Consider the following 25,109-nt stretch of genomic DNA (forward strand, 5'->3'; position numbering starts at 1 on the left):
ACTTTAGCACATACCGAAATGGGAGAGTGAGGTTGTACCGTATCCATCCTTTAGATGGCAGCATTGTACATTATATTCTGTGGTACGCACTTCCGATACGTTGAAATCCAAATGGATCCTAAATATATTTAACAGGCAACAGAAAACCAGTCACCAAGCAGAACGTAACCCAACACAGAACTAATTCGAAATAGCAAATCAAAATGTGTCAAATAAAACTTTCTCAAAGTGTGTTTTGATTACTTCCCACAGATTTTTCGAAGGTGTGGCAAAGTCGTTGGATTAACAGTGGATTTTAATTTTGGTTCAATCGGCTGCTCATTGTGGTTTAATCATAATCTTTAACTGAAGTGTACATTATTTCTGATTGATAATAGACTGCAGCACTAAGAGATATCAAGAAAACATCTAAAAACTGTTCCCTGGTAAGAAGAAGTAAAACAATACTGATAAATATTTCGTGAGTGATTAAAATACTAGAAATACATATCTGTGATAGGATATTCAAACACTTAAATATATGTTTCTTATTGAGAACATAACTTAATTGATAAATACATAACTCATTTATTTATTAATTTAATTTTGCGGGTCTCCAAAACACCTTTGACTGTCTGATTATTATTATTATTATTATTATTATTATTATTTTAATTAGTTTGATCACATTTACGATTTATAATTTTTTTTTTGTTTGTTTGTTTATTTATTAGCTATTAAGATTTTTAATTTAAACGAAGCACCTGATCCCACGCAGGTCCTCGTCAGGTTTTTAAGTCACATGATTGAATCGTGTTTGACGTCATTTTCACTCTTCACGGAAGCAGTCGGCGCCGATATGATGGCTGCTTCGTCAGTTTAGCAGTAGGAAGAGGATGTCTGCATTAGATGAAGGACTTGTATCGCCTAGGTATAACACCTTTCACTAACTGAATAGGCCGCTGGAGAGTGTTTCTTTTGAGCCAGCAGGGATTTCGGACGCTCATTTCCTGTTCAAGGGGCGGCCTGAAGACGGACACCGGATAAAAAAATGTCCCTGTTTCAGTCGGCACTGGATTTCTTAGCCGGGCCCGGCTCGTCCGGAGGGGCCAGCCGGGACCAGAATGACTTCGTCGGACAAGTCGTTGAGCTCGGTGATATGAAGCTGAGGATAAAACGGGTGATCGCTGAAGGTGAGAACTTGCTCCACAGCCACGGACGTGACTGTCACGGCTTGCAAACAGCCATGCTAGGTAGCTGAAGCTAGCTATCGAGCTAACAACGTCAGTTGAGTTGGTTAGCAAATGGAAGCACCGCGACTCACCTAGCAAACACCAGGAGATTATTTGGTTTCGATCAACTTTGCATTAATTGTTGAAATGTGGATGTCGAAGGAAAACGCATTTTAGTTTGATTTGTTCGTTTTCGACTCTTGAATGTCGCTGGATAACTTCGAGTCATGAACCTTGACAGCTATTTACATGTTTTGGCAACACACTTTATGTGTTGATGTGGCAGCAATAAAGTAACACAGATAACACTAGGTTTGGCACGCTTCCTGATTATTAGATTTGCACAAATAACTAAAGCAATTTCCGATATTAGCCGGATTGTCTCGCCTAACCTTAAATGCCGACAGCGACAGTTGGGTTGCATTTGAAACGGGGGTTAAATGCCAAAATAAAAGTCATGCAAATTTAAGACTTTATTTATCTCTAATATATTTTTTTCCGTTTCCCTTAGCACAGGTCCGTTTTATCCCCGTTTTAATATGTACACTTAAGATAGGAGACATGTGGAAGCGTGGAGATAAGTGTGTTTTGATGTAAACAAGTGTTTTCTGCAGTCTATAAGGGGGCCTTGCAGTTTCGAAAAGAGGCGTTTTATGAGCATACAATTTTTTTTTCTTACCAGTCTGACCTTTTAAGATTGATAGAAATGTAACAACCTGACATTAACTGCCAATGAGACATGCTTTTAAACAGCAGTTTGTAAGGTGAATCTTGCCAACTGTTGTTTATAAGCAGTGTTGTATCAATAAAATTAAATGCTGGCCCACATTTAGTTTGTGGAGTTGTCTTCCCCATTGGTAATATTTCCATCCATCCATCCATCCATCCATCCATCCATCCATCCATCCATTTTCTTTACACCCTGTTGCTGGTGCCTTTCAAACAGTCATATTTGTTATTCTTTGTAAGTGAGGTGAAAGTATTGCAGCCTCTTTTTCCCCCAGTCAGCTAAACAAGAGTGTGCAAAACTAGACTGCAGCACTTTCTCTGGCATGTCCTTCATAGGAATGAAGCTACAATGCAAAGCATGCTGTGGTTTTGAACCCATGCATTTTTAAAAGCTTTGAAATACTTTGATTGCGCCATCTTGCCCATCACCTTCCTGAATGCATTGCAAATAGATCTAAATACATTGCTTGAATGCATTGGAATGTGCACCTCCCAGTGTGACGCAACTTATTTAGCAATAAATGACTGATTTACTTTAACAAATACGTATTTTTTTTTGTTTTTCTTTTTACACAACTATTTGTATCCTCACCTGTAATCGAAGAAGTTAATAGTCTGTTAATCCTTCTCATGCTTTCTCAAGATGAATTAGTCCCAGTTGAATTATAGCAGAATACAACAAATTTTACTGATAAATGTTGTTGTATGCGTTTATTGCTCCTTAAAATTATTCCTAGAAAAAACCCCAGAAAGTTATTTATCATGTTATCATGTTATGACATCATAGACACCAATAAAACGCTAGGATCAGTCAATGCATCTGACAACAATGTTGTACTAATGTTATCAGACCGTCCAGTGCCTTAACTGAGCCGGTCCTGGACGGTCCATCACAGGTTAAGCTGGTTGAAGTGGAGATCGTTTTACATTAAAACCCCCCCGTCCCCTTTCAGACTCGCGTCCTGCTGTCTGAAAGGTTCCTTTGTTGCTCTGCACCAAGATCTTTGGATCCTTGTACAATAAATGGCTCCAACCAGATGTTTTTTTTTTTCACCTATACATTTATTTATTTACAAACCTACAAAAGATTTAATGAAATGAATTTCAAAAGATCAGTGAACAGAGAAGTCTTGCAGCTTAAATTGGAAAAAAGGAAAAATAGATATTCCAAAATTTCTGCCTTCTGTTGTTCAGGCCTGCATTCCCACTGTGATGTTGCTACTTTCATTCCTGCTACTAACAAATTGGGGAGAAAAAAAAAAGTCTGTTGCTCTTTGTGCCAACTATCAACTACATTTGGACACATTGTTAGTCCTGAGCTCAGAAATCGAAAGAGCTTGTTTTGTCCTCCTCATGTGAAGGAAGTCTGTGTGACTATCGGGTTACTGGGTTGAATCCCAAACAAGGTCACCGAATCAGGACTGGGATAATGAATCCGTCTTACACACACCTGAGCAGCCATCCTTGGGTACATAAATTGTTAAAGATTAGAGACGGGCAGCTGTTCCTTTAGTTTTTTTTTTGCTGAAGAACTCAAGGCGGGTTGTTGATTTACTCATCGCTATAGTGACCGTACGCTTCACCTGTTTGGATTATTGAGATTTATTTATTTATTTTTTTTTTGTCTTCCAGCAGTACACACTTTTACATTTGGAATAGGAATTTAACAGTTGTTATTAAATTAAACAAGTCTAATTATGATTATTAAATTAGATAATTTAAAAAAACAAATTTAACAAAAAAATAATAGTAATTTCAGTTAGAAGTAATTTTTCTGATTTATTCTTGTTTTTTCAATGTAAACTATTGATTTTTGTTGAATCTCATCTGCCTTCCAGCATGCACTAAAATGAATTCAAACACACAATTTTTTCTTGTTGCTGAAGTCCAAATGTCCCACAGACTTAATCCATGCAACACATAATACCATCCTGTCCTGCTGTATCCATTGGCGGCAGACAGATTATAGTTAGTAAAACATAATTCTTCTTGCTGTTTGAATATAGCCTCCAGCTTAGAGCTAACCGCTCGTAACTGAGTTTTTTTTTTTTGTAACAGGCCTTATCGTAGGCACTTGAGGTTTAAGAAATTAAGCTGGTGCCAGAAAGTTTGCTGTGTTTGTTTTTCAGCGATTTTACTTCGTTTCAATCTAGTCTGGTGCAGCAATTCAGCGATCTACAGATAAGACTGTGGTTGTACCGTTGTAGACTAGACAAGTTTTTTGTGGGAGGATCGTTAGCTGAAGTTCTGAGTACTTTTTCTGATCATGAGCTGAACTCGATCCACTGTGGAATCAACTGTGTAGAAACACTTTGCTGGATGAGTTTTCTTCTTTGGTCTGTCACCATTTTAACTCTGGGAATAATCCAGTCAGAGCAAGTTAAACTTAAACACATACAGTTTATTTTTGGACATTATTATGTTTGATTGCATCACGCATTATAGTTGCAATACACAAAACATTCCAGATGCAAGTTATTTGCCTATGAATGCCACAATAAAATCTAAATATGCTATTATGTCTATAGTTTTGCTTAATAGTTTTTTGTTTTGTTTTTTTCTTTTAAGGTGGATTTGCTTTTGTGTATGAAGCCCAGGACATGAGCGGTGGAAAGGACTATGCTCTGAAGGTAAGACGAGTTACCTTCAGGACTGAATATTTCAAACTGATTTGTTTCTAAGTATTGCTAGCATGTACATAGAAATAATTGTTTGGAATCAGTGATTCTGTAAGGCTCTCACCGGCTGATATTGTCAGCTTTTGAGATCTTCATTTGTTCATCTCTGGAGATGAGATGATGATCAGCTCCTTAGGAAAAATAACTCACTTTTTAGTCTATATTTTCCTTTCTGTTTCGAACCTTTTCCACTTTTAAATCCCTTGGATATTTAAAAAAGCTTCACCTGCTTTTCAAGATGTTAAAGAGAGTTGAGTGGTTTAAACTTCTTTTTCATATTATATTCTGTTAAATCTGCGCTGTAGACACTCTTATTGCTCCTCTTTTATGAGAATGTTGAAACTTTCTTTTGAAGTGTTCATATGGGGGGAAAATGTCAAGTTCAAAGTTTTAGCCCACTGCTTGAGCATTTTGCAACACACTTTTAACACTAATGTCAATACATGTTGTAATGTCTACTGGAGCAGTGGGAGATTTTGTGGTCGATTTGAAATCAGTGATTTTGTAAATCTCTCAGCGGTTGATCCTGGAAGCTCAAATGATCTTCAGCTGTTTATATCTGGAGCTGTGATGACGTTACGGTGTGTGTGTGAGGATTACGATACACAGCACTGAAGTTAAACAAGTTTTCACTGTTATTTCAAAACAAAGACAAAATTATTGCATAATTGATTTGTTAAAGTTTTTACAGTGTCATCCAGCACTCCTACTCTGGTTAGCATTACTTTATTTGTGTTTTCTCTGTAGATGCAGCAAAACCATGTCTTAGATGTTGGGATTTCAAAAAGATAGTCATATAAAATGATTAAATAAAACTTTTTGTCTGCACTTTCTGAAAAGTATCGCTACAAATGATTATTATTATTATTATTTATTAATTTTTTTTGCATGTTTTTGTTTCAGAGGCTGCTGTCCAACGAAGAGGAAAAGAACAAGGAAATTATACAGGAAGTCTGCTTCATGGTATGATTGACCATACTCTATTTCTCTTAAGATTGCATTGGAAATGTCTGCCTCAGTAGAGAGCAGATGTTGTCATGTGAAAGAGCCAAGTTAAAATCAAACCCACATGTTTGAGGTTTGTGGAACAAACCTTGGGTTTGCAAGCTGGTTGTACAGAATTATCTGCTTATTTTATAGGCAAAGCCAGGCGTTACATTTGCAATTCAAGAGTCGAATAACAGTATTAATAGTAGTTGGTGGTAAATCTACAGGTGATTTATTTATTTCTTTCATGTGTGAGGATAATGTATCTCAGACCCCAGGAGGTTATTAGTTAACATTTGAGCCAAATGGAGGCACAGCTGTGGATATATTTTAAGGCATCAGCTCTCATACAAACTTCCTCATGTGACTTTCTGTAAAAATAATATTTAAAAAAAAAAATCAGAAAGAGAACCTCTCTGAGGACCTCTCCAAATCTGGTCCATCTTTGGGTCTGACTTCCAGCTGCCTGAATGTGCCATGTTAAAACAACTACAAGTATAAACAGCATGGGAAAGTCCAGCCATCATGCCATTCACAAGACGAGCTCTGTGCCCGAGAGATGAGTGTGTTTTGTGGTGAAATGTGTGTATCAAGTCCAGAACAAAAGGAAACCCTTTGTGAAGCTGCTGGCTGTAGAAGAGTATCCTTCTCCCCAGTGAAACAAATACAGGTCCTTCTAAAAAAATTAGCATATGGTGAGAAAGTTCATTATTTTCCATAATGTAATGATAAAAAAATTAAACTGTCATATATTTTAGATTCATTGCACACCAACTGAAATATTTCAGGTCTTTTATTGTTTTCATACTGATGATTTTGGCATAAAGCTCATGAAAACCCAAAATTCCTATCTCAAAAAATTAGTCTTCAGAGTCATGTCCTGTGGTGTGATGAAATCAGAGCTGTGTGGCCACACTGACTGCTGTTACATTTGGAGAAATAAAAGAGGGAAGCTTGCATTCTTCAGAGCTCTATCCCAACTGGGTGGTATAGGGAGGGAAGCACAGCAATTTGTGGGGGTGTTTCTTTGAAGCAACATCTTACAACATCAGCCAGGAAGTTAAATTTCCACCCTGCCAAAGTAGGTGTGAATGGTTGGGATTACAAAGCCCTCATTTCAGATCCATAGATCAATTTTTCTCAGAAATATAAAGGTGTTTGTGAGAAACGGCCTACAGACTTGACTCAGTTACACAAATTCTGTCGGAAATATGGACTAAAATTTTGACAAACTATCGGGATAATCTTATTGATATCGAAAATGTTTGACCACAAATTATACAGATTAAAAAAAAAAATAAAAAAAGTCTACCAAAAATTAAGAAACAATTTACAAAGTTCTGAATTTGAAGACCATTAAAATTTAAAACTCCTACCTGACATTTAACAAAAACCATATATTTGGTGATGCTGACTGACTTAAAACAAGGGAAGTTTAGTCTGATTAGCCTGGAAGAAATAAACTTGTCTCTTTGTACAGTGTGCTTAAAGATTTAGTTTCAACAGTTTAAAAAAGTCAAATCTGAGAGCAGGCCTGACATCACAGCTCTGTTTATTCTCTGCTCCTTCACCCTCTGGCTTCTTCTAGAAAAAGTTATCAGGTCATCCAAACATGGTTCAGTTCTGCTCAGCTGCATCAATCAGTAAGGAGGAGTCGGACACCGGGCAGGCAGAGTTTCTGATCCTCACCGAGTTGTGTAAAGGTAAATACCGACTCCCACTTCTGCACACAGGCCTTTTCCTAAGTGTTGGTACATCTTCCTCTGTCTGCCTCGTCATGTCGGGCTCCGGGTTACTCATCCATCCAACGTAGTTGTGTTAATTCGGATGACGCTGCACTTTCTCAGGAACTCAGAAGGAACTGGTGATGAAAGTCTCCCTTTTTTGTGGCTTTTTCATTTCCTGTTCTGCTTCCTTTTCTTGTTACATATGCCCTGGTTTTCATTCAGCAGGTTTTACAACTTTATTAGCCTGCACCTTCCTCTTTAAACAAAGAGTATGCATTAATATTCAGTTGTCTTTTCTAAAAATAAATTTTTCATAAATTTATGAAAAATAAATTTATGCAAAGCAGAGATTTGCATCCAATATGTTTGGGTTAGAAATGTACAAAGGAAGTCAAAATAAACTAAATTCGCTGCAATACTTGCATAAAGTCAAATCCTTGTTTACTAAAACGTATCTTTTGCCAAAATAACAAAAAAAGAAAACTGCAACATGTTTGAAATATGCAAAATTATTTTCTGTACTGCATCAAACACAGTGACTGTCTTGTAAGCTATTTTCAATCGGAGTAATCTGCAGACTTACTGTAACTGTAAGTATGTTAAAAAAAAAAAATAGAAAGCACATCAATAAAACACCTTGATTCCACATAGCTCAGATTTTAGTCAAATGCAAAACACTGTGGTAGATTCCTCCCCGTTTTCTATTCATTGTGTAAAATAAATCTTGAACGCATTTCCTTCGTTAAACTGCATACATTTTGAGAAAGATTTGAACATTTCTCTGAACCGTTGGTGTTAATAAACGGCTTGGTTTAAAATGGGAAGTCATCATTCATATAAATATGTTTGCTCTGCCTCAGGTCAGCTGGTGGACTTCATAAAGCGCGTCGAGCAGCGAGCTCCCATGTCATGTGACACTGTGCTGAAAATCTTCTACCAGGCGTGTCGAGCCGTGCAGCACATGCACAAACAGAAACCTCCGGTCATCCACAGAGACCTTAAGGTCGGTCGGCTCTGAAGAATGATTCTTTAAACGGGCGTAGAATGATGAGCCTGTCACTGTGCGGTGGAGCTGAATGAGACGGCCTCTGATGTGTTGCAGATTGAGAACCTCTTGATTAGTAACCAGGGCACCATCAAGCTGTGTGACTTTGGCAGCGCCACCACAGTGTCACATTATCCCGACTACAGCTGGTCTGCACAGAAGAGGTCCATGGTGGAGGATGAGGTACACACACACACACACACATACACTGCTCTAAATAAAAAAGAAACACTGAACCGTTGGATACAAGCAGGAGTTACTGATGTTCTGTTCCTCCTCATTTCCACAACCTGTTCCCGTTTTCTTTTTCTCTTTGAGTTGCCGAAGGTTCTGCTCACATAATGTGACAAAACTGCCCACTGCAGGCACAAATTCCTCAAATTTTTGTTTAATAGAAATCATTTTATGTTTACCAAGTATTGTGCTGCTATCAGGTTGAATCTCATTACTCACTGAACTAGTTTGAATTCTTAAAAACACCACTACATACGTGTGATTTACATTTTTTCTCTTGCAAGTTTTTTTTTTCAATAACGCAACGCAACATAATGAGCAAAATCTCATTTGCACTGGGGTGCACTAATGCAGATTAATGTTTTATTTATTTATTTTATTTTGGCCTCTCCGAAGGAGCATTAATTGATAAATAATAACAATATTATGGGTTAACATGCATTTGTTAATCATATTAAGCAGCCATGTTTTCCTATTTTTCTTCCCCCAAGAAACAAACAAAAAAAAAACAAGACAATATATGCAGAACTATTTTTTTAATAATTTAATGTACCAAAGTGACAGTTTTAATAAATGTCTCCTATGTATGTAAAAAAAATAAACTTAGGTAAAGCCTCCATTTATCTCACTGAATCCAGTTCCATTTACACTGGAACTCTAGTAATGACATCTTGGTGTTAAATAGGAACCAGAAATGTTTGATTGAATTGACCAGAGGAAGCACAGATTGATTACATTAATGCTATTAATACCATAACCACACAGAAACATGCACAGAGACGAGAAATTGTAAATCTAATATTGTCTGCTAATGTTTCCAGACCAATGATGGTAAATATATGTTAGAGCAGACAGCTTGTATGATGGCGTTGTAGATGAAAAATACCTAATGTTATCCTTTTCAGAAGTACACAAGCGATAAGAAAATCTTGGTGAATTGGATAAAAAAGTAGTTTTTACTAATTTATTGGAAAATATCTAAAACCAACATGGCTGGTTTATATATCTGACTGTATCTGAAATATTTTTACTTTTTTTTTTTTTTCGCTCTGCAGATTACAAGAAACACCACTCCAGCATACAGAACACCAGAGATGATCGATCTGTACTCCAACTTTCCCATCAACGAGAAACAGGACATCTGGGTCAGGACCTGGAAACTCCTTAATTTTTCTCTTTATTTTTTTTTATTTATTTATTTATTTTTTGCTTCACTTTTTTATTTGAAAGTAAATTAAATTCAGAATTTCCACTTTGACCATCTGTTCTCCCATGCAGGCTCTTGGGTGCATCCTCTACCTGTTGTGTTTTAAGCAGCATCCTTTTGAGGACGGAGCCAAACTGCAGATAGTCAATGGAAAATACTCCATCCCACAGAACGATGCCAGATACACTGTGTTTCATGACCTTATACGTATGTGCTGCTACTTGTTCGTGATTCTCAGACTGTGTAATATTTACAGACTAGGAATTTTTTTTTTCTTTTTTTTTTTAGTATAATTCTGCCTGCTCTATTTTTATTTTCCCTTTTATTCCTTTTTTCTAGGTTCCATGTTGAAGGTGAACCCTGATGAGAGGCTATCCATTACAGAGTTGGTCAACCAGCTGCAGGAGATCGCAGCCGCTCGTAACGTCAACCCCAAGTCTCCAGTTACAGAAGTGAGTGTTCAAGTAAAAAGTAGATATCAATTAGTGTATTTTTGATCAACCGTCTTGATTGGCTAAGACTGCTCGCCTGTCTGTAAGCCTGAGAGAGTCACACGGCCCCTTCCGCTGTGTGCCTCTCAAATTGCTGATGCGGTTCCTTTTACCAAGTCTCTCATGCAACACACGCACTCTGTGGAGGCACAAAGGAGTCAGTTTGCTCCTTTTCTGGCTTCTTTCTTACTTGCGCCCACAGCTTCAAATAGGCAGACACTTGGAGGTTTCTGTGAGCTGAATTTTGCCAAAAACATGAAATGATTGTAGTTTGTTTAGTGGCATTGTTGTTGTCCAGACAGAAAACATTTCTTATACTGGCAGCACAGTCGGTTTAAAATTTCAGTTTAATCTTACGATTTTCAACTCAAATCCTTGTACTTACTGTGAAAGCTGATTTCAGTTTGAAATCTGCAGGTCTTACTGGGACTCATTCCTCCAACTTTTTGATCTGCAGTAATTCCCTCATTGGTCTTCAGTATCCTCCACTAAATATTTGCTACAAAATAAATTACTTGTTTGGTTTTGGCCAGCAGCAAAGCAATTCACCAAAAGTTCACCTGAATCTTCCTAAATTTTATGCAAAGACCTGAATCCAGACCAGACTGATGAGTGTGTTCATGGGAGGTGAGGGGGGGTGTCGGTGGATTTGGCGATCGCTGATCTGATTAGGGCTAAGAAACGGTTTCCCTGCTGGACATAAGGAGATTACGATCCTCCTCCACTCTCCGCTGCAGTTCAGTGGAGACATATGGAGCAGCAGACTGAGACGTAGCAGAGAGGAGACAATTAAGGAATGGAGCAGAGATGGAAACGCAGCGCCGTCGACTTGCAGTGAAGAAAGGCGTGAATTCAAACTGCTTGCATTTTTAATTTGCTCAACATCGTTTTGTTGATACTTTTCAAGGGTTTATTTTTCATGACATCTTCAACCTTTTCTTCTCATTAAGCAGATTTGGTTGCCAGTTTTGCAGTATTTTTTATTTTATTTTTTTTTTTTTACATCTTCATCATTCCTGCAACAATGTTGAGTACATATTACTGTTGGCGTCCAGTTTATGATGGCTATGAATGTCTGCAGCTGCTGGAGCAGAACGGAGGATTCGGAAACAACGGAGCGCAGCCACCCATGCAAATCCAGAGTGTCCAAAACAATGCAGGTAAGTCCGGTTAGTAATGTTGGGATCGCTGAAGATTACGGGTTTTTATGCTTTCACAGACTAGCAGAATATCCCTAAATCTCCAGTGTTGCATGCAAACAAAATGACAGATTACATATCACTTTACAAAGAGGGAGATGTTTAGGAAGCATGGTTATCAAGGCTTTAAGTGATGGTTTCTAGCTTTGTGTCCCAGTATTCCTGGTAATCTACTGAATATGTTGACGTTGCAGTGCGTCTTCCATGAACCGTGAAAGCTGGCAGCTTTAGCTCAACTTCTTTAAAGGACATGAACAAAAAACATGGACGAGAGAACAAAATGGATGTTGAAGTCAAGATATTAAAATGCGGAACTGGGCATTGTCAGTTTAGTTTTATTTTTCTACATTGAAGCTGGTTGCTTCACGCTGCTGGTCAGCTGGCTGAAAGGAGGCAGCTATACAGCAGGGTTAGTAGGAAGTCAGCCATTTGTAAATATTTCCTGTTGCTAAAATAAAGTCATGGTGCAAAAACTGACAACCTGCTTTTACTTAAAATTACATTTGCTAAGCTAAGAGTAGCATTTCTGTTAAGCAGCTGAGAGCAGTTCAGCTACCTCAGCAGATAGCCTGACTAAAAGTGTAGTTATTACCACATTTGTAATAATCTTTGTTATTGTTTTATAGACTGTAGGAATATTTGTTGCTAGACCATGTTTTATGTTTTGTGTAAACAAGGCAATGATGTAAAATTGCTATTTTTACTGAAGGTTTCTCATTCAGAGAAACTCCGACTGACCCAGGCCGACGTGGAACAGTAATGGCTTTTCCCCTTTGTAGTGTAATTACATGTGTTTTAAATCTATACTTATCTTGAATGCTAAAATACATATATTTTTGCCATTAAGTCAGTTCTCAAGTTTGAAAATCTTTTTGATGTTTGCATTTGAATTGATATAATTAAAACATAAGTAAGGAAAAAATCCCCATGGCAAAAATAATGTTCCCATTTCTCTACAGGAGGAAGTTTGTGAAAATGCAAGCCCTGCTATTCTGTTTTTCTTTGTGTACATTTGCCAAAACTACTGTAATGAGCTTATCCTTTTCAGCAAACACACACACTTACACACACATGCAACCTCCTTGATGCCCAATAAGAGGATTTCTGTGCCATCTGTTGAAAAGCAGAGCGTGTTTGTTCTTTCCTTTGACGATTAGCTCCATCTGCACCTTACTGAAAAAAAACATCAAGAACCTGAATTATCACAGTATAAAAGCCAACAAATGTGTCCAAGCTGTTTTCTGCCTCTCCTCTTTATTGGACCACTCGGTGCTGTTAAATGGACATGCGCGGCGTTGTCTGTTACTCTACAAATGGCACATCCACTTCTCTTCTTTCCCATGATGCCCAGGAGTGTATGATCCCGATCAAGCAGGAAGTGGCTTCCTGGACATCTTGAAGGGAGGAACGGAGCGCTTCCTGACCAACATTAAAGACACATCATCTAAAGTCATCCAATCAGTAGCCAGGTAAGGCTCCAACTTTATTGCTATAAGTGTCTTTATATTTTCTATTTGATTATTTATCATGAAAAGCTTTGTATATGTGAACTTTCTTACTTGGCATAACCTGTACAGTTTTTGAACTGTCTGGGATTATATCAATAAAAATATAAATAAAACTATTTTCTGGAGGGGAAAGGGAATTCCAGGCTTTATTCTACATCCCATTGTTTAAAAATGGTATCCATCCATCCATCCATCAGCATCCTTTCATCCATCTCACCACCTACTCATTCTTCTATGTGCCCACCCATCCATCTATGTTTTATATGTACTTGTTGTATACTCTTTATATACACAGTTAAAACTAGATATTTGCTGACACTGTATATATTTTTTTCTCTTTCTTTCTGACATTAAATAAGCCCAAACATTTCCAGATGTTAGTGCATCATCAACAAGGATCATCATGGCCAAACGATCCATTTTAGTTTCATCAGATCACCGGACGCATCGCAGCAGAATTAAGGCATTTGTCTTGTACATTTTCATACCATCACCAGCTCTGGCTTTTTATTTTGCCATTATCCATTTCCTAAACGGTCTTATCCCTGGAGGGTTGAGATGGAGGCTGGTGCCTATCTCCAGCGCTCATCATTTGTTTATTTTGCATCTGACGTAATGACTTCTTCCTTCCTGAGTGGCTCTCCATGTAGGGAAGGAACATTTAGTCGCTCAGCTGTCCAAATTTTTGTTATCATATTTCGGATTGACAAAAAAGCAAATGGCTAAATTTCACTGTTGTTGCACAGCTTTGATCCCTCTTTCAGTTATTTTTTTCCTCATCTGTTTGATCCATTCGTGTGGTTGTTTTTGTTTATTTTTATTTTATGTTGTTTCTTTTCTCTGTCCCAATCCCTCATGGTTCCACTTTGTGTACATCTCCTAGCAACCCGAGGTAAATATGGCTCGGTGAAGTTTGTCATCTCATGCGTTGCCGTCTGTGTCCCGTAGCATGTGTTTGATCTAGAGGATAAAACCTTTTACTAAAGCTTCTGCTGTTCTGTGTTCATCATCACAGCTTCACGATCCTAACATCACACACTCAATAATTCAGCTGAGTGTTGCCGAACAGACGGGTATTAATTTGGGGTGAAATTAAAATATATTTCAGCCATCTGCACTCTTTGTGATAAGATGTTGTTGCTAGATTAATTAAAATTTCCGTGCTGTAACTTAAAGGGTGTTTACCTTACGGTATTTTTAAAACCCAACGTTTTCTTGTTGTTGCATCAATACTCACCATTCACCCATTTATAGTTTTTGTAAAAGAGGGAGCTTTGTTTTATAATAAGATATTAAACCATCATTTAATTTATTTTTTTTTCCTGCCTTCCCACTCTGAGCATTTAGTTGCTGATATGATGACGCACCACTGTGTAAGAGCAGCTGGTGTAAACCAGATTTTACTATTCTAGATATCTTAGGTTGACAAACTGTTGTTAACATTTTATTATAGAGCTTAATGCAGCTAGTTTTATTAAAACAGCATTTATGTCTGTACAATTTTAGAATAATGCAAGCCCTTACCATAACTGAGATTTCCAAAAGGTTACCGTTTCCAAATTCAGCTTTTCCCAGAAGTTAAAAGCTCAAAATGACAAAACATGGCAGCCTTACTGTACTCTGTTCAACCTTCCTGAACAAGTTTAGTTTTAAAGCTTCACTGATGCTGAACATGACTCACTTTGAGCCTCTTCCTTGCAACGACAACTTCTTTGTTGTCAGCATGACCTTGTAATTCTTAGGTGTGGTGTGTTCACTGTTTGAAAAAAGATTGGAATTTTGAGTTTCCAAATGGCCAGTGACCTGCCAGAGCCAGTTGAGATGAAAGTGATCTGATATTGAGCATCTATTGACTTCACCAGGCAGTTCCTGCCGTGTCATCAGTTTTTCAGGCTTGTGAACAAACCAGAGTTTATTATTGGGGATAACTAATTGCTAACATAATTAGTTTTTACAATACAATGCCAATGCTACATTGTTGTCTGTCTCTACAGCAGCTGAAGGACAGAAAAGTCTTTGAGTTGGCATTCAGAAGGAACTATGAAAGTGAGGACAAGTTTTCAATGAAAGAAGAAAGTCAGGATATAACCAGACATCTGACTGATGGAAAAGAAAGTTAAAATATAGTGAAACTAGTAATGAGCAAGAGGACCATCTGTCATTAATAGTTTATCAAATGTAATAAAAAAATGTAATTGCATTCCATTTTCACGTAACCTCCCAGTTCTGTTCCCTTAAAAAACCTTTAAAGATGTTTCCTCTTTTTAAAGAGTGATTTAACTCAGAGTGTCCACACATCTTTCATTGGAACGGTTGGTTACAAATGAATGAGCAAATATATAAACTGTAATAATGAGCTTTTCAGCACTCCACTGCTTACAGAGCAACGTTTTCACCTTCCACGTGTCTTTAACCAGCATCCCGCTGTGCGTCCTGATGCCATCCCATAATATTTACTTTAGCTGGAGTTGATGGCTTTGGTACTTTTGCTTTCCCAACCATGATGCATTGCTTGTAATATGCTGCAGTGTGTTTGTACACGCTGTAAGAGTGTCTTAAAGCCTGGTGTGTCGTATAACAAAAACACTTACTCTGTTTGTGGTATTGGGTGTTTTGGCAAATGTTTGCGGTGCCTAGAAAAGGAAGGAGGAACGTGCCATATGTTAGAAGCCATTAGAAACCAGAGTGAAACCAGAATGTTACAAAAGAATTGTCTCCATTTCTTGATTTTTTATTTTTTATTTGTTAGTCTTTAGGTTACCTACTAATTGCTTGTGTTTTTACCAGGCATTAGTCAAGCAACTTTTTCTTTAATTGCTTGAATGTGTCCCTCCAGATGCTCTGCCTCTTTTTTAAGTCTGCTTTTTGTTTTTCAGCTATGCCAAAGGAGACCTGGATATTTCTTACATCACCTCCAGAATAGCAGGTAGATCAAGTTTCTGCCATAAAATCATTTTTTCCCCAAGTTCTTTTGTTGCTCTTATGGAAGTGATTCTGTTGTTTAAGTAAATGTGATTTAAGTTGAAGTGAACACACATTGTAGTGTCTCATGTTAAGGCAAGTAAACCTTTATTTTTGGGGTTACTGATCAGTTTGTGTGTGTGTGTGTAGTGATGTCTTTTCCAGCGGAAGGGGTGGAGTCTGCGATAAAAAACAACATTGAAGACGTTCGCCTGTTTCTGGATTCACGTCACGCCGGCCACTACGCTGTGTACAACCTGTCTAGACGATCCTACAGGCCATCACGGTTCCACAACAGGGTAAGAAGAGCGCTTTTGTGGATATGATCCTACATGATTGGTGCAGGGTAATGAGATGCAGCCGATTTCTTCAGCCAGTAGAACTGCATCTAAAAACTTCATTGTCTACATCAACATGTTCTGCATCGTCTCTACATTGTCTCTCTTTGTCCCTTGTGTCCAGGTTTCGGAGTGTAACTGGCAGGTGCGCCGGGCTCCCAACCTCCGCAGTCTCTACAGCGTCTGCAAGAACATGCATGTGTGGCTCAAACAGGACCAGAGGAACATCTGCATAGTGCACTGTCTGGTGAGTAAACCAGTCCTCCAGTCATGCTCAAAAATGGAGGAGATCATTTTATAGGTTAATAAATGAAACCATTAATTTATAAGATTATGTACACATTGATTATTTGTGTTTGTGCGTAACTGCATCCTAAAAACGTACTGCTCGTAAATTTATCAGTTAATTATAAAAGCGCTTTAAAATCGCTTTAGTTGTTACAGCTTAGGTACATATTTGTGCAAACCTAAAATACATTTCTGGTGTTGAACGTCCTTCGACTTTGCACAAAGCAGCTGAAGACCGATCAGTGAGCATTTCTGACTCAGCCATTAATTATGTGTGCCGTCTTCTTTACCTTTCGTCAACATCAACCCCAACCTTGTTTGAGACGAAACATGCCAAGTGTGTGATTGATCTGCATTACTAGTAAAACTGCTGTCAGCTGCTGTTCTTTTAATTGTTTGGATCGTTTGTTTTTGTTTTTTTTCTGTGTAGGACGGCCGAGCGGCATCAGCAGTGGCAGTTTGCTCTTTCCTGTGTTTCTGTCGCCTCTTCACTACAGCTGAGGCTGCTGTCTACATGTTCTCTATGAAACGCTGCCCGCCTGGCATATCGCCCTCACACAAAAGGTACGAAACCCAGCGTGCAGAAAATGTTGCGTTGGTTTGTTGGTTTCCTCTCAAATTGTGAAATTTATCTAGGTTGAGTTTTTTTTTTTTTTATATATATATACCGACATTTTTTTAAAACCTTTTTCACAAAATAATGGAGTGCTCTTGAATGTTGCTTTCCGGTTTTAGGTACATAGAGTATATGTGCGACATGATGGCAGAGGAGCCCATAATCCTTCACAGCAAGCCTGTAGTTATTCACTCTATCGTCATGACACCGGTGCCGTTGTTCAACAAGCAGCGCAACGGGTGCAGGCCGTTCTGCGAAGTCTACGTCGGAGACGAGAGGGTCCTCACCACTTCGCAGGAGTACGACAGGATGAAGTATGATTGACCTGTAATGCTTTTTGCTGTTTAACCAATATAAAGTGGCATAGCTCTTTTATTCAGTTATTCTCTCTCACCCTGTCTCCAAGGGATTTTAAGATGGAAGATGGCAGAGCAGAGATTCCCCTCAATGTTACAGTTCAAGGAGATGTACTTGTGGTGATCTATCATGCTAGATCTACACTGGGTGGGCGTCTCCAGGCAAAGGTACAGGCACAAATGAGTGTTACCAGGATTTTGGCTTTCATTTTATCAATACTTTCATATCTAATATATATAAAAAAAACTGTTCTGCCCAAAAGACTGACTTTCTGATGTCAAAAATCTTTTCCAGATGGCATCAATGAAAATGTTTCAGATCCAGTTTCACACAGGCTTTATCCCAAGAAACGCAACTACTGTCAAGTTTGCTAAGTATGTACAATGTTTGCTAATTAATATCAGTACAAACTAGAATATTATTACTCAAATGATACTGACTTTTTACTATTTACATTAGAGCTAAAACTCAAGGGTGTTAGTTTTTTTTTTTTTTTCTTTTCTGTAACTTTTTCCTCCACGTGTTTGTTTTTATTTTTATTTATTTTTTCTGTCAGGTATGATTTGGACGCCTGTGACATCCAGGAGAAATACCCAGACTTGTTCCAGGTTAATCTGGACATTGAAGTGGAACCCAGAGACAGACCCAGCAACAAGTCCCCTCCATGGGACAGCTTCCAGACCAAGGGCCTCAACCCCAAAATACTCTTCTCGTCTCGTGATGAGCAGCAGGAAATCCTCAGCAAGTTTGGTAGGTTCTGGATTTGATTTACTTAACGTAGCTTCTGTAGAGCCTTTAAAAATAATAAGATACCTTTGACAATAGTTTTGTCCCTTACAACCTCAGACTTTATTGTAACAGAGCAACACAAAAGATCATATGATTCAGAAGTGGGTGGAGAATAATAGGATGAAAATGTTTGGTTGGATTTATATTCAGTTCCCAAAAGAAAATGCAGCATAAAATAAGAGTCTAGCATGGTCTGGTGTAAATACATCAGGAAACATTTCCAGGTGTTTTGAGTTGGATAAGCTGATTAGCTTGATAATTAACACTTTTTTTTGTAATATTATTGGATTTTGAGATCTCATTTTTTCATAAGCAAATAATCATAAAAAAATATAAGAAATGAAGCCTTGAAATAATTATCTCAGAATAATGAATCTAAGTTAATCAGACTTTCACCTTTTGAAATGTCAAAAAAAAAATTGAACTTTTTCCATGATAATTCGTTTAGATGTAACTGTTTTTTGTATGCAAAGTGAAAACTTCTCAGTGTGTTTAAATAGTGTCGCCTTTTGCTTGTTCTTCATGCATATTATAACCTATTAGTATCTGCTTAGCAGGACAATAAAATGTTTTTTTAATTTTTTTTTATTGGATTTTCAACCATTTTTGTTGCAGTAAAAGTACAGATGAAACTCTGGTATAGTGTGAAGTGAAGCACAGAATTATCCGTGCAAGCCTTCCACTAGAACCAGTTTAATCTCTATAAACTGGGTGTGTGACCACCACAGGTAAGCCTGAGCTTCCCCGTCAGCCTGGTTCCTCTGCGTTTTATGAGTCGGAGTCGCCTCCACCGGCTCAGACCCCAGATGGCGCCAACGCAACCGAGTCAGAATCTTCTGTGGGCAACGACGCCAACTCTAGCAACTTCTTCCAGACACTAGATTGGGAAGGTAAATTCACTCTTTTATATTTCGCTGAAGTTGAAACGTGAATATTTTCAATCAGTTTTTTTTTCTTTTTTCAAAGAGGGAAAAGCCTCTGATTTTTGTTTCCTGTCTTATGCTGCGAACCACTTCAAACACCGAACTTTTTCCATGAATTAAAAGTATTTTGATACTTCAAACTTTTTTTTTTAATTTGCTCTCATTTCTTCCTTGTGCTCTCAGACACTCAGAGCCCTCATGATGCCACAGACAGCATAGGAGGAGGATCCATGAACGACCAGGAGGATCTGAGTGATCAGTCAGAGGGGGAGTCTTACTCCGCTCCCAGTGGGGAAGCTTTATCCCATGACCTCAGTGAACAACTGTTCGATGCCGATTTCCAGGTGGGCTACTTGCTTTGCTAAAATAACACTGAAGGCTTCATTTTAATGTGCTCTGACAGTGCTGTCAAAGATCCAACGATTTAATTTCCTCCTTCCCGCCAGAACCCCCCTCCAGCACCCGAGGACTCTGATCGAAGCGACACCGCTGACCTCCTGGGGTTGAACTCTGACCCCGAGCCCCCTGCCTCATCTGCGGTTTCCTCTGGTGCTTCTAACCAGGGCGGACTGAAAGCCGCCTCCAGCAACAGCGATCTCCTCAATGACTTGTTTGCACCCCCTGCTGGTCAGACAGGAGCAGTGCAGGAAGATCTGTTCTTTAGCGAGCCAACCAGTGGAGCCACACCTGATGCAAAACGTGAGGAGTGGGAGTTTGTAATGCTGGATGCATTATTCCAGAAACGCTCTCTTTAACTTCAATGTGATGTTCATCCGATCATGAATGTTTTGCAGCCATGGGCGACCTGTTTGATCCGTTCGGGATGGGGTCCGGCTCTGGCGTTGGTTCCAGTGTGGGCTCTTCTCGCCAAGCCTCCGGGCCCGACCTGTTTGGAGACTTGTTGGGCTCTGACAGTTCAGCGACCAGCGGGTTCAGTTCTGCTCACAGTACCACCACCCCTGCATCCAACACCAGCCTCTTCAACCTCAGTGAGTTCACAATCTTCATACCGCTTTAACTTTTTCACATTTTGTCACGTTACAGGCTCAAACGTCAGCATTCTAGTGAGGTTTTCAGTGATGGGCCAAGACTAAGATAGTGCATAACTACCAGAATATATTTGGTAGAGATCCACCAGACCTGGGGATCTCTGCAGCCCTCTCAAAGTTGGCATGGGCCTGCTTCTGTTTAATGAACTCCTTCCCACAGCGTGGATCTTTTTATTTTTGTTTTATCAGGCAGTTTTTGTAAAAAAGTTAAGCCCTCTATTTTCTTTTGATTTCGTAATTTGGTGCCTCAGTATCAGTCGGTGACATAAAACCCCCATACAGTTTGTGTTCAAGAATTATCAATAGTTGTTCAAAATGGGGGTGGATTAGAATTTTATTGTAATTTTGTGCTACTATTGCAAAAACAATTTAAACGATCATAAAAAAAGCAAACTACTTACTACTTCATCACTAGGTAACATTATGACTGTGACTGCATGGCACAGCATTCATAGTGCCTCAAACAGGCTCCTTCAGGACACCATTTAACTGCACATAGTAACTAAAAATAATTATATTCTCAAATATACTGAAATATTTGATGCTCTCGTGAAACAAAAAAGTGGATGAAATGGTACAAATCACACACCAGTCAGTCTTTTGAACATTAAAATTGATCAAGTCAACAAAATCAATGAAACTTCCTGCTACATCTTGGTGCGGTAGTAATTAGGGGCACCTGGTCTTCACAGATAAGCTTGTGAAAGACGGCCCTAAGATGACGTCCTCAGCCAGCCAACCAGACCTGCTGGGCGGGTGGGACAGCTGGGCGGCTAAGACCACACCTGGCATCACCACCAGCACAAGCAAACCCAGTTATACCAACACAGGTGGGTAGAGAAATATTACTTAGCAAATTGTACGATGCTTGTGGTGTTTGTTTTTTATTGGCATATCAGGTTTGTTAATGGCTTTACCGCATGTGAGTCTGACTCGTATTCCAACTGTAATTGCAGCTTCTGGTGTGTCGTCCATGTCGAAGGCCAAGTCTCAGACTTTTGATCCTTTTGCTGACCTTGGATCCCTGGGCTCCAATTTACCAGGCGAGTTTTTGCTTTTTACAGTGTTACATGGTTGATTTAACGAGCAGTGACCCTAACATGTGGAAAAACATCAACTTGAATCTCTTCACTTCCCAAAGTAAGCGTGATATTTATTCTTTTTCTTGCAGGCTCTGCAAGTAGTAACTTTTCAGGGGCTTCATTCAGCACAAAGACTCCGTCTTCCTCCACCCCTTCCTCTGCGAAGCCTCAAGCACAAGCCTGGCAGTCGGGAAGACCGGCCACAGCGCAGACCAAACCGTGGATGTCTGGACCTGGATCAACACCGAAAGCATCTTCAGTATCTCAGCCTGCAAGCACACAGTCCTCTAAGCCCAACTACAACCTCAACTTCACTAGTGTCATTGGTGGGAGGGAGGAAAGAGGGGTTCGCGGGCCTGGATTTGGTAAGAGAAGCCCGAGGAAAGGATTTGAGGCTTTTCTGCTACAGAAATGCTTCTCATTGATAAGTTTCAGATTAATCGGTAGTGTTGTTTGTACCGTAGGCCCCAAACCAAAGGTGAAAGAGGATGATTTTGAGGAGCTTCTGTCCACTCAGGGTTTTGCTTCCAAGCCTGATAAAAAGGGACCAAGAACCATCGCTGAAATGAGGAAGCAAGAGATAGCGAAAGACATGGATCCCCTGAAGTTGCAGGTAAGCTGAATGTAATACATGTGCAACTCAAAAACACTGTATATGTTCACAAGACTATTTATATTCCCTGAACTTGTTCACAAGTTTTTCAAATTACAGCCAATCCCTACATGTGTTTAAAGTGACTGCATTATATAAAATTGTATTTTTTGAGCATAACATCATGTTTTAATGTTGTGCCCTCATCAAAAACATTCCTGGAGTTTTGCTTTGATTCTTCCATGCTGGTTTGAGAAATCCTTGAATTCCTGTGGCAGCCATTCTGCTCTCACCGGGCGCCGCCTTCCACGCAGCTCCTTCAGACTAGCAGCAGCAGCATTTAGCAAACACTTGGTCAAATTGCACACATGCAGAGCTTATTGTATGAACTATTTCTCAGTCCAATGAACTAAAGAACTTATGAAAATAGCTGAACGGAGAACTGATGTTGAGATGACGTGTTGAAGGCGGCATGTCGAAAAGAAGGAGCTTCTTAAAGAGACAAACGTCCAATTTTAAGTCAAATTTCTTTTAAATTATTTTATGTATACAGTAGCTTAATAACAACTGAAGGTAGCAGTTACTTGACTTTGTTATGAAATGGCACTACTTGCCTGGAAAACCCTGCCCCTTTAAGTGGGGTCTTTATGTTTAAAGGTCAACAAAAGATGGTGCATAGCTGCATAGTGAGACACTTTTTCAACATCTTTTGCAAATGAAAATCTGTAAATATTGAGAAGTTTTTAATTGGCTCTCCTGAATCTATAATTTTCTGTCTTTTGCAGTACATCTCTGCAGCCTTTACACATCTAACAAGTAATAGTTTTTCCATTCCTCTGTGCAAAGTAGCTCCAATTCAGTCAGATTAGATGGACATAGTCTGAGCAGCACATCTTTAATTCTACCTTTTACTACTTGGTTCAATTCAAGTGCGGACTTTGACTTGACCATTCAATCTTTTATCTGCATAGAGACCAGATTTATGTAGTGCACATAACAGCTGTCCATCTCTGTTCCTCTTACGATGCTCTGTTTTTTCCCTGCCTGTCCGTTCAGGCCGTGTGTTTTTACACTTCAGTTATTTTATTTAATTTTTTCCCCGAACGCTTTTTGTTCTCTAGCAAACCTCTGAATGATTGACGTCATTTATTTTCCACTTTCCAGATTTTGGAATGGATCGAAGGGAAGGAGCGAAACATCAGAGCGCTGCTTTCAACTCTGCATACAGTGTTGTGGGAGGGGGAAACGCGCTGGAAGCCCGTGGGCATGGCTGACCTCGTGACCCCTGACCAGGTCAAGAAATTCTACAGGAAGGCAGTGTTGGTTGTCCATCCAGATAAGGTACAGCTTCAAAATCCTGCACATGTTGCAGTGTGGCGCTCAGACCTTCAGTGATTAACGCCGCCTCTGTCCACGCAGGCCACCGGTCAGCCGTACGAACAGTACGCCAAGATGATCTTCATGGAACTGAATGACGCCTGGTCAGAGTTTGAGAACCAGGGATCCAAAGCTCTTTTCTGAAACACCGGCCTGGACCACTACTAAACCAGACCAGACGTGCACTGGGCTGGATTTGGCCCAACCAAACGAGGGTTTGACTGGGCCAGATTGGACAGGGCTGTGCCCACATTGGGCCTTAAAGGGTGCCGAGCCTCTGAGAGGTGTCCTCTCTACAATTCTCCTTCTTCCTCCTTTACTTTCTTGTGTTTCTACAGCTGCAAGAAAAGACCTTCTTGCCTCACTGTAATGGAAATACTTCTAATTCTTGTTCTTGCACAGAGGGTTTAATAAACATTGAGATGGTTTGTAAACTCACTGCCTACCTGTGTGACTGCCTGAGTGGTGCTGCAAACGTTGGGAGGAGGGAATTACTGACAATTGGGCCAAAAACTAAAGATGTCGTTTAATTTGGGGGATCGACACTGAGAAAAATATGAGCTATTTTGGTTATTGGTGGTACTAATTTTCCTTTGTGCTTTGCACGTTTGCAGCCAGTCTTGTAGTTTACTGGCAAATAAAAGTGATTATGGCTGTAAATTGTTAAGCATGGCAGCCGACTTGAAAGTTTGCAAAATGCCATTCGTGATGTTGAGACTTGCTTCTTCAAAAAAAAAAAAAAAAAACTGGCCCAAACACGGCTCTAGGATTGGGTTGCTGAAGCATTGCAAAACTGATTTTCATTTTTCAAAAATTTTGTATTATCAACTCCGAGGTAAACGGTGTAGTTGCTGTAACGAAATACCCATAAAAAAAAAAAAAAAAAAATGCAAACATTTCCAAACAGAAATTGATAGAGATGACCGAGAAATACCTTATGAATACCTTTGCTGCTCTGTTATGGGTCACAACTTGAATTTTCTCGAGCCAGTAAGTCAAGACAATTTACCTGCTGAACACTACTTGTGCTGCTTTATACCTGTTATTGCTGCAGCAGATCAAAGTTAAAAATAATAATAATAATAATAAAGAAAATGCAGCCCTCAAACTTGTTTTGGAGTTCCTGCATTAATCCAGTCAGGCAGTCTTTTTTTTTTTTTTTTAAGTGCTCTTCGACTTCCACCTTCTCAGTGTACACTGTGTAGCAAACTGCATGCTAATCTCCATCAAACCTCTAAGCAACAGCAGGTGGATGTCTTCGATTCCTAACCAGGGATGTTTGAATGAGCAGTTTTCTTCATTGAAGTGCTTTTTTTTTTTCTTCTTCTTCTTCTTGTAGCAGCGACAGGAAAGATGCTACCAGTGTGATTGTACCTGGTGACAGACCCCTCAGTCCATGATTTTAAGCTCTTCTGTAATCATCAATCCCGTTTTTGTCATTCACGCTCCACACCCGTCTTTAACACACAGTTTACAGAAAACTAGAGTTCAGAAAATTGAAGGATTGAGAAGAAAATGTGATGGTCTACTCTGGTTTTATAGGGTGGGGTGTTTGTTTTCTCACTCTTTGTATTACACTGTTTATTAGTTAAAATATCCTTTCCTTTGTAAATATAAGAATATTATCATCCATCAAGTGGCTTTGTAAAGATTCCAGCTGGGGGTTTATCTTGATGCGCCTCAGGCTGGACTGCGTGAATGTTTTTTTTTTTTTGTGTGTG

At 39.1% G+C, this 25,109-nt stretch overlaps 1 protein-coding gene across 2 annotated transcripts; it reads left to right on the plus strand.

Moving 5' to 3' along the window:
* Positions 1-786: 786 nt before the first annotated feature.
* On the plus strand, positions 787-24,116 carry gak (cyclin G associated kinase). 2 transcript variants are annotated; one of them, XM_016674251.1, is made up of 30 exons: positions 787-1,172; positions 4,509-4,570; positions 5,522-5,581; positions 7,194-7,308; positions 8,193-8,335; positions 8,435-8,560; positions 9,667-9,756; positions 9,890-10,025; positions 10,158-10,270; positions 11,391-11,469; positions 12,860-12,977; positions 13,900-13,908; positions 15,893-15,942; positions 16,128-16,276; positions 16,440-16,562; positions 17,034-17,167; positions 17,339-17,533; positions 17,626-17,743; positions 17,871-17,950; positions 18,133-18,326; positions 19,094-19,255; positions 19,472-19,632; positions 19,735-19,987; positions 20,083-20,277; positions 21,030-21,167; positions 21,294-21,380; positions 21,509-21,784; positions 21,884-22,032; positions 23,176-23,352; positions 23,431-24,116. In XM_016674251.1, the coding sequence occupies exons 1-30, from the start codon at positions 1,031-1,033 to the stop codon at positions 23,530-23,532; spliced, it is 3,936 nt and encodes a 1,311-aa protein (XP_016529737.1). In that variant the 5' UTR covers positions 787-1,030; the 3' UTR covers positions 23,533-24,116. The 2 variants fall into 2 exon arrangements, with proteins under 2 accessions (XP_016529737.1, XP_007557930.1); XM_007557868.2 differs by lacking the exon at positions 13,900-13,908.
* Positions 24,117-25,109: the final 993 nt, after the last annotated feature.

Source organism: Poecilia formosa, unplaced genomic scaffold (assembly GCF_000485575.1).
Source record: "Poecilia formosa unplaced genomic scaffold, Poecilia_formosa-5.1.2 Scaffold92, whole genome shotgun sequence".
NCBI classification, from domain to species: domain Eukaryota; kingdom Metazoa; phylum Chordata; class Actinopteri; order Cyprinodontiformes; family Poeciliidae; genus Poecilia; species Poecilia formosa.

Coding starts and splice junctions, on each gene's coding strand:
- gak (XM_016674251.1), top strand. CDS start 1,031: ATGTCCCTGTTTCAGTCGGCACTGGATTTCTTAGCCGGGCCCGGCTCG. Junction 8,561..9,666: donor GGTCCATGGTGGAGGATGAG/GTACACACACAC, acceptor TTCGCTCTGCAG/ATTACAAGAAACACCACTCC. Junction 18,327..19,093: donor GGAAATCCTCAGCAAGTTTG/GTAGGTTCTGGA, acceptor TGACCACCACAG/GTAAGCCTGAGCTTCCCCGT.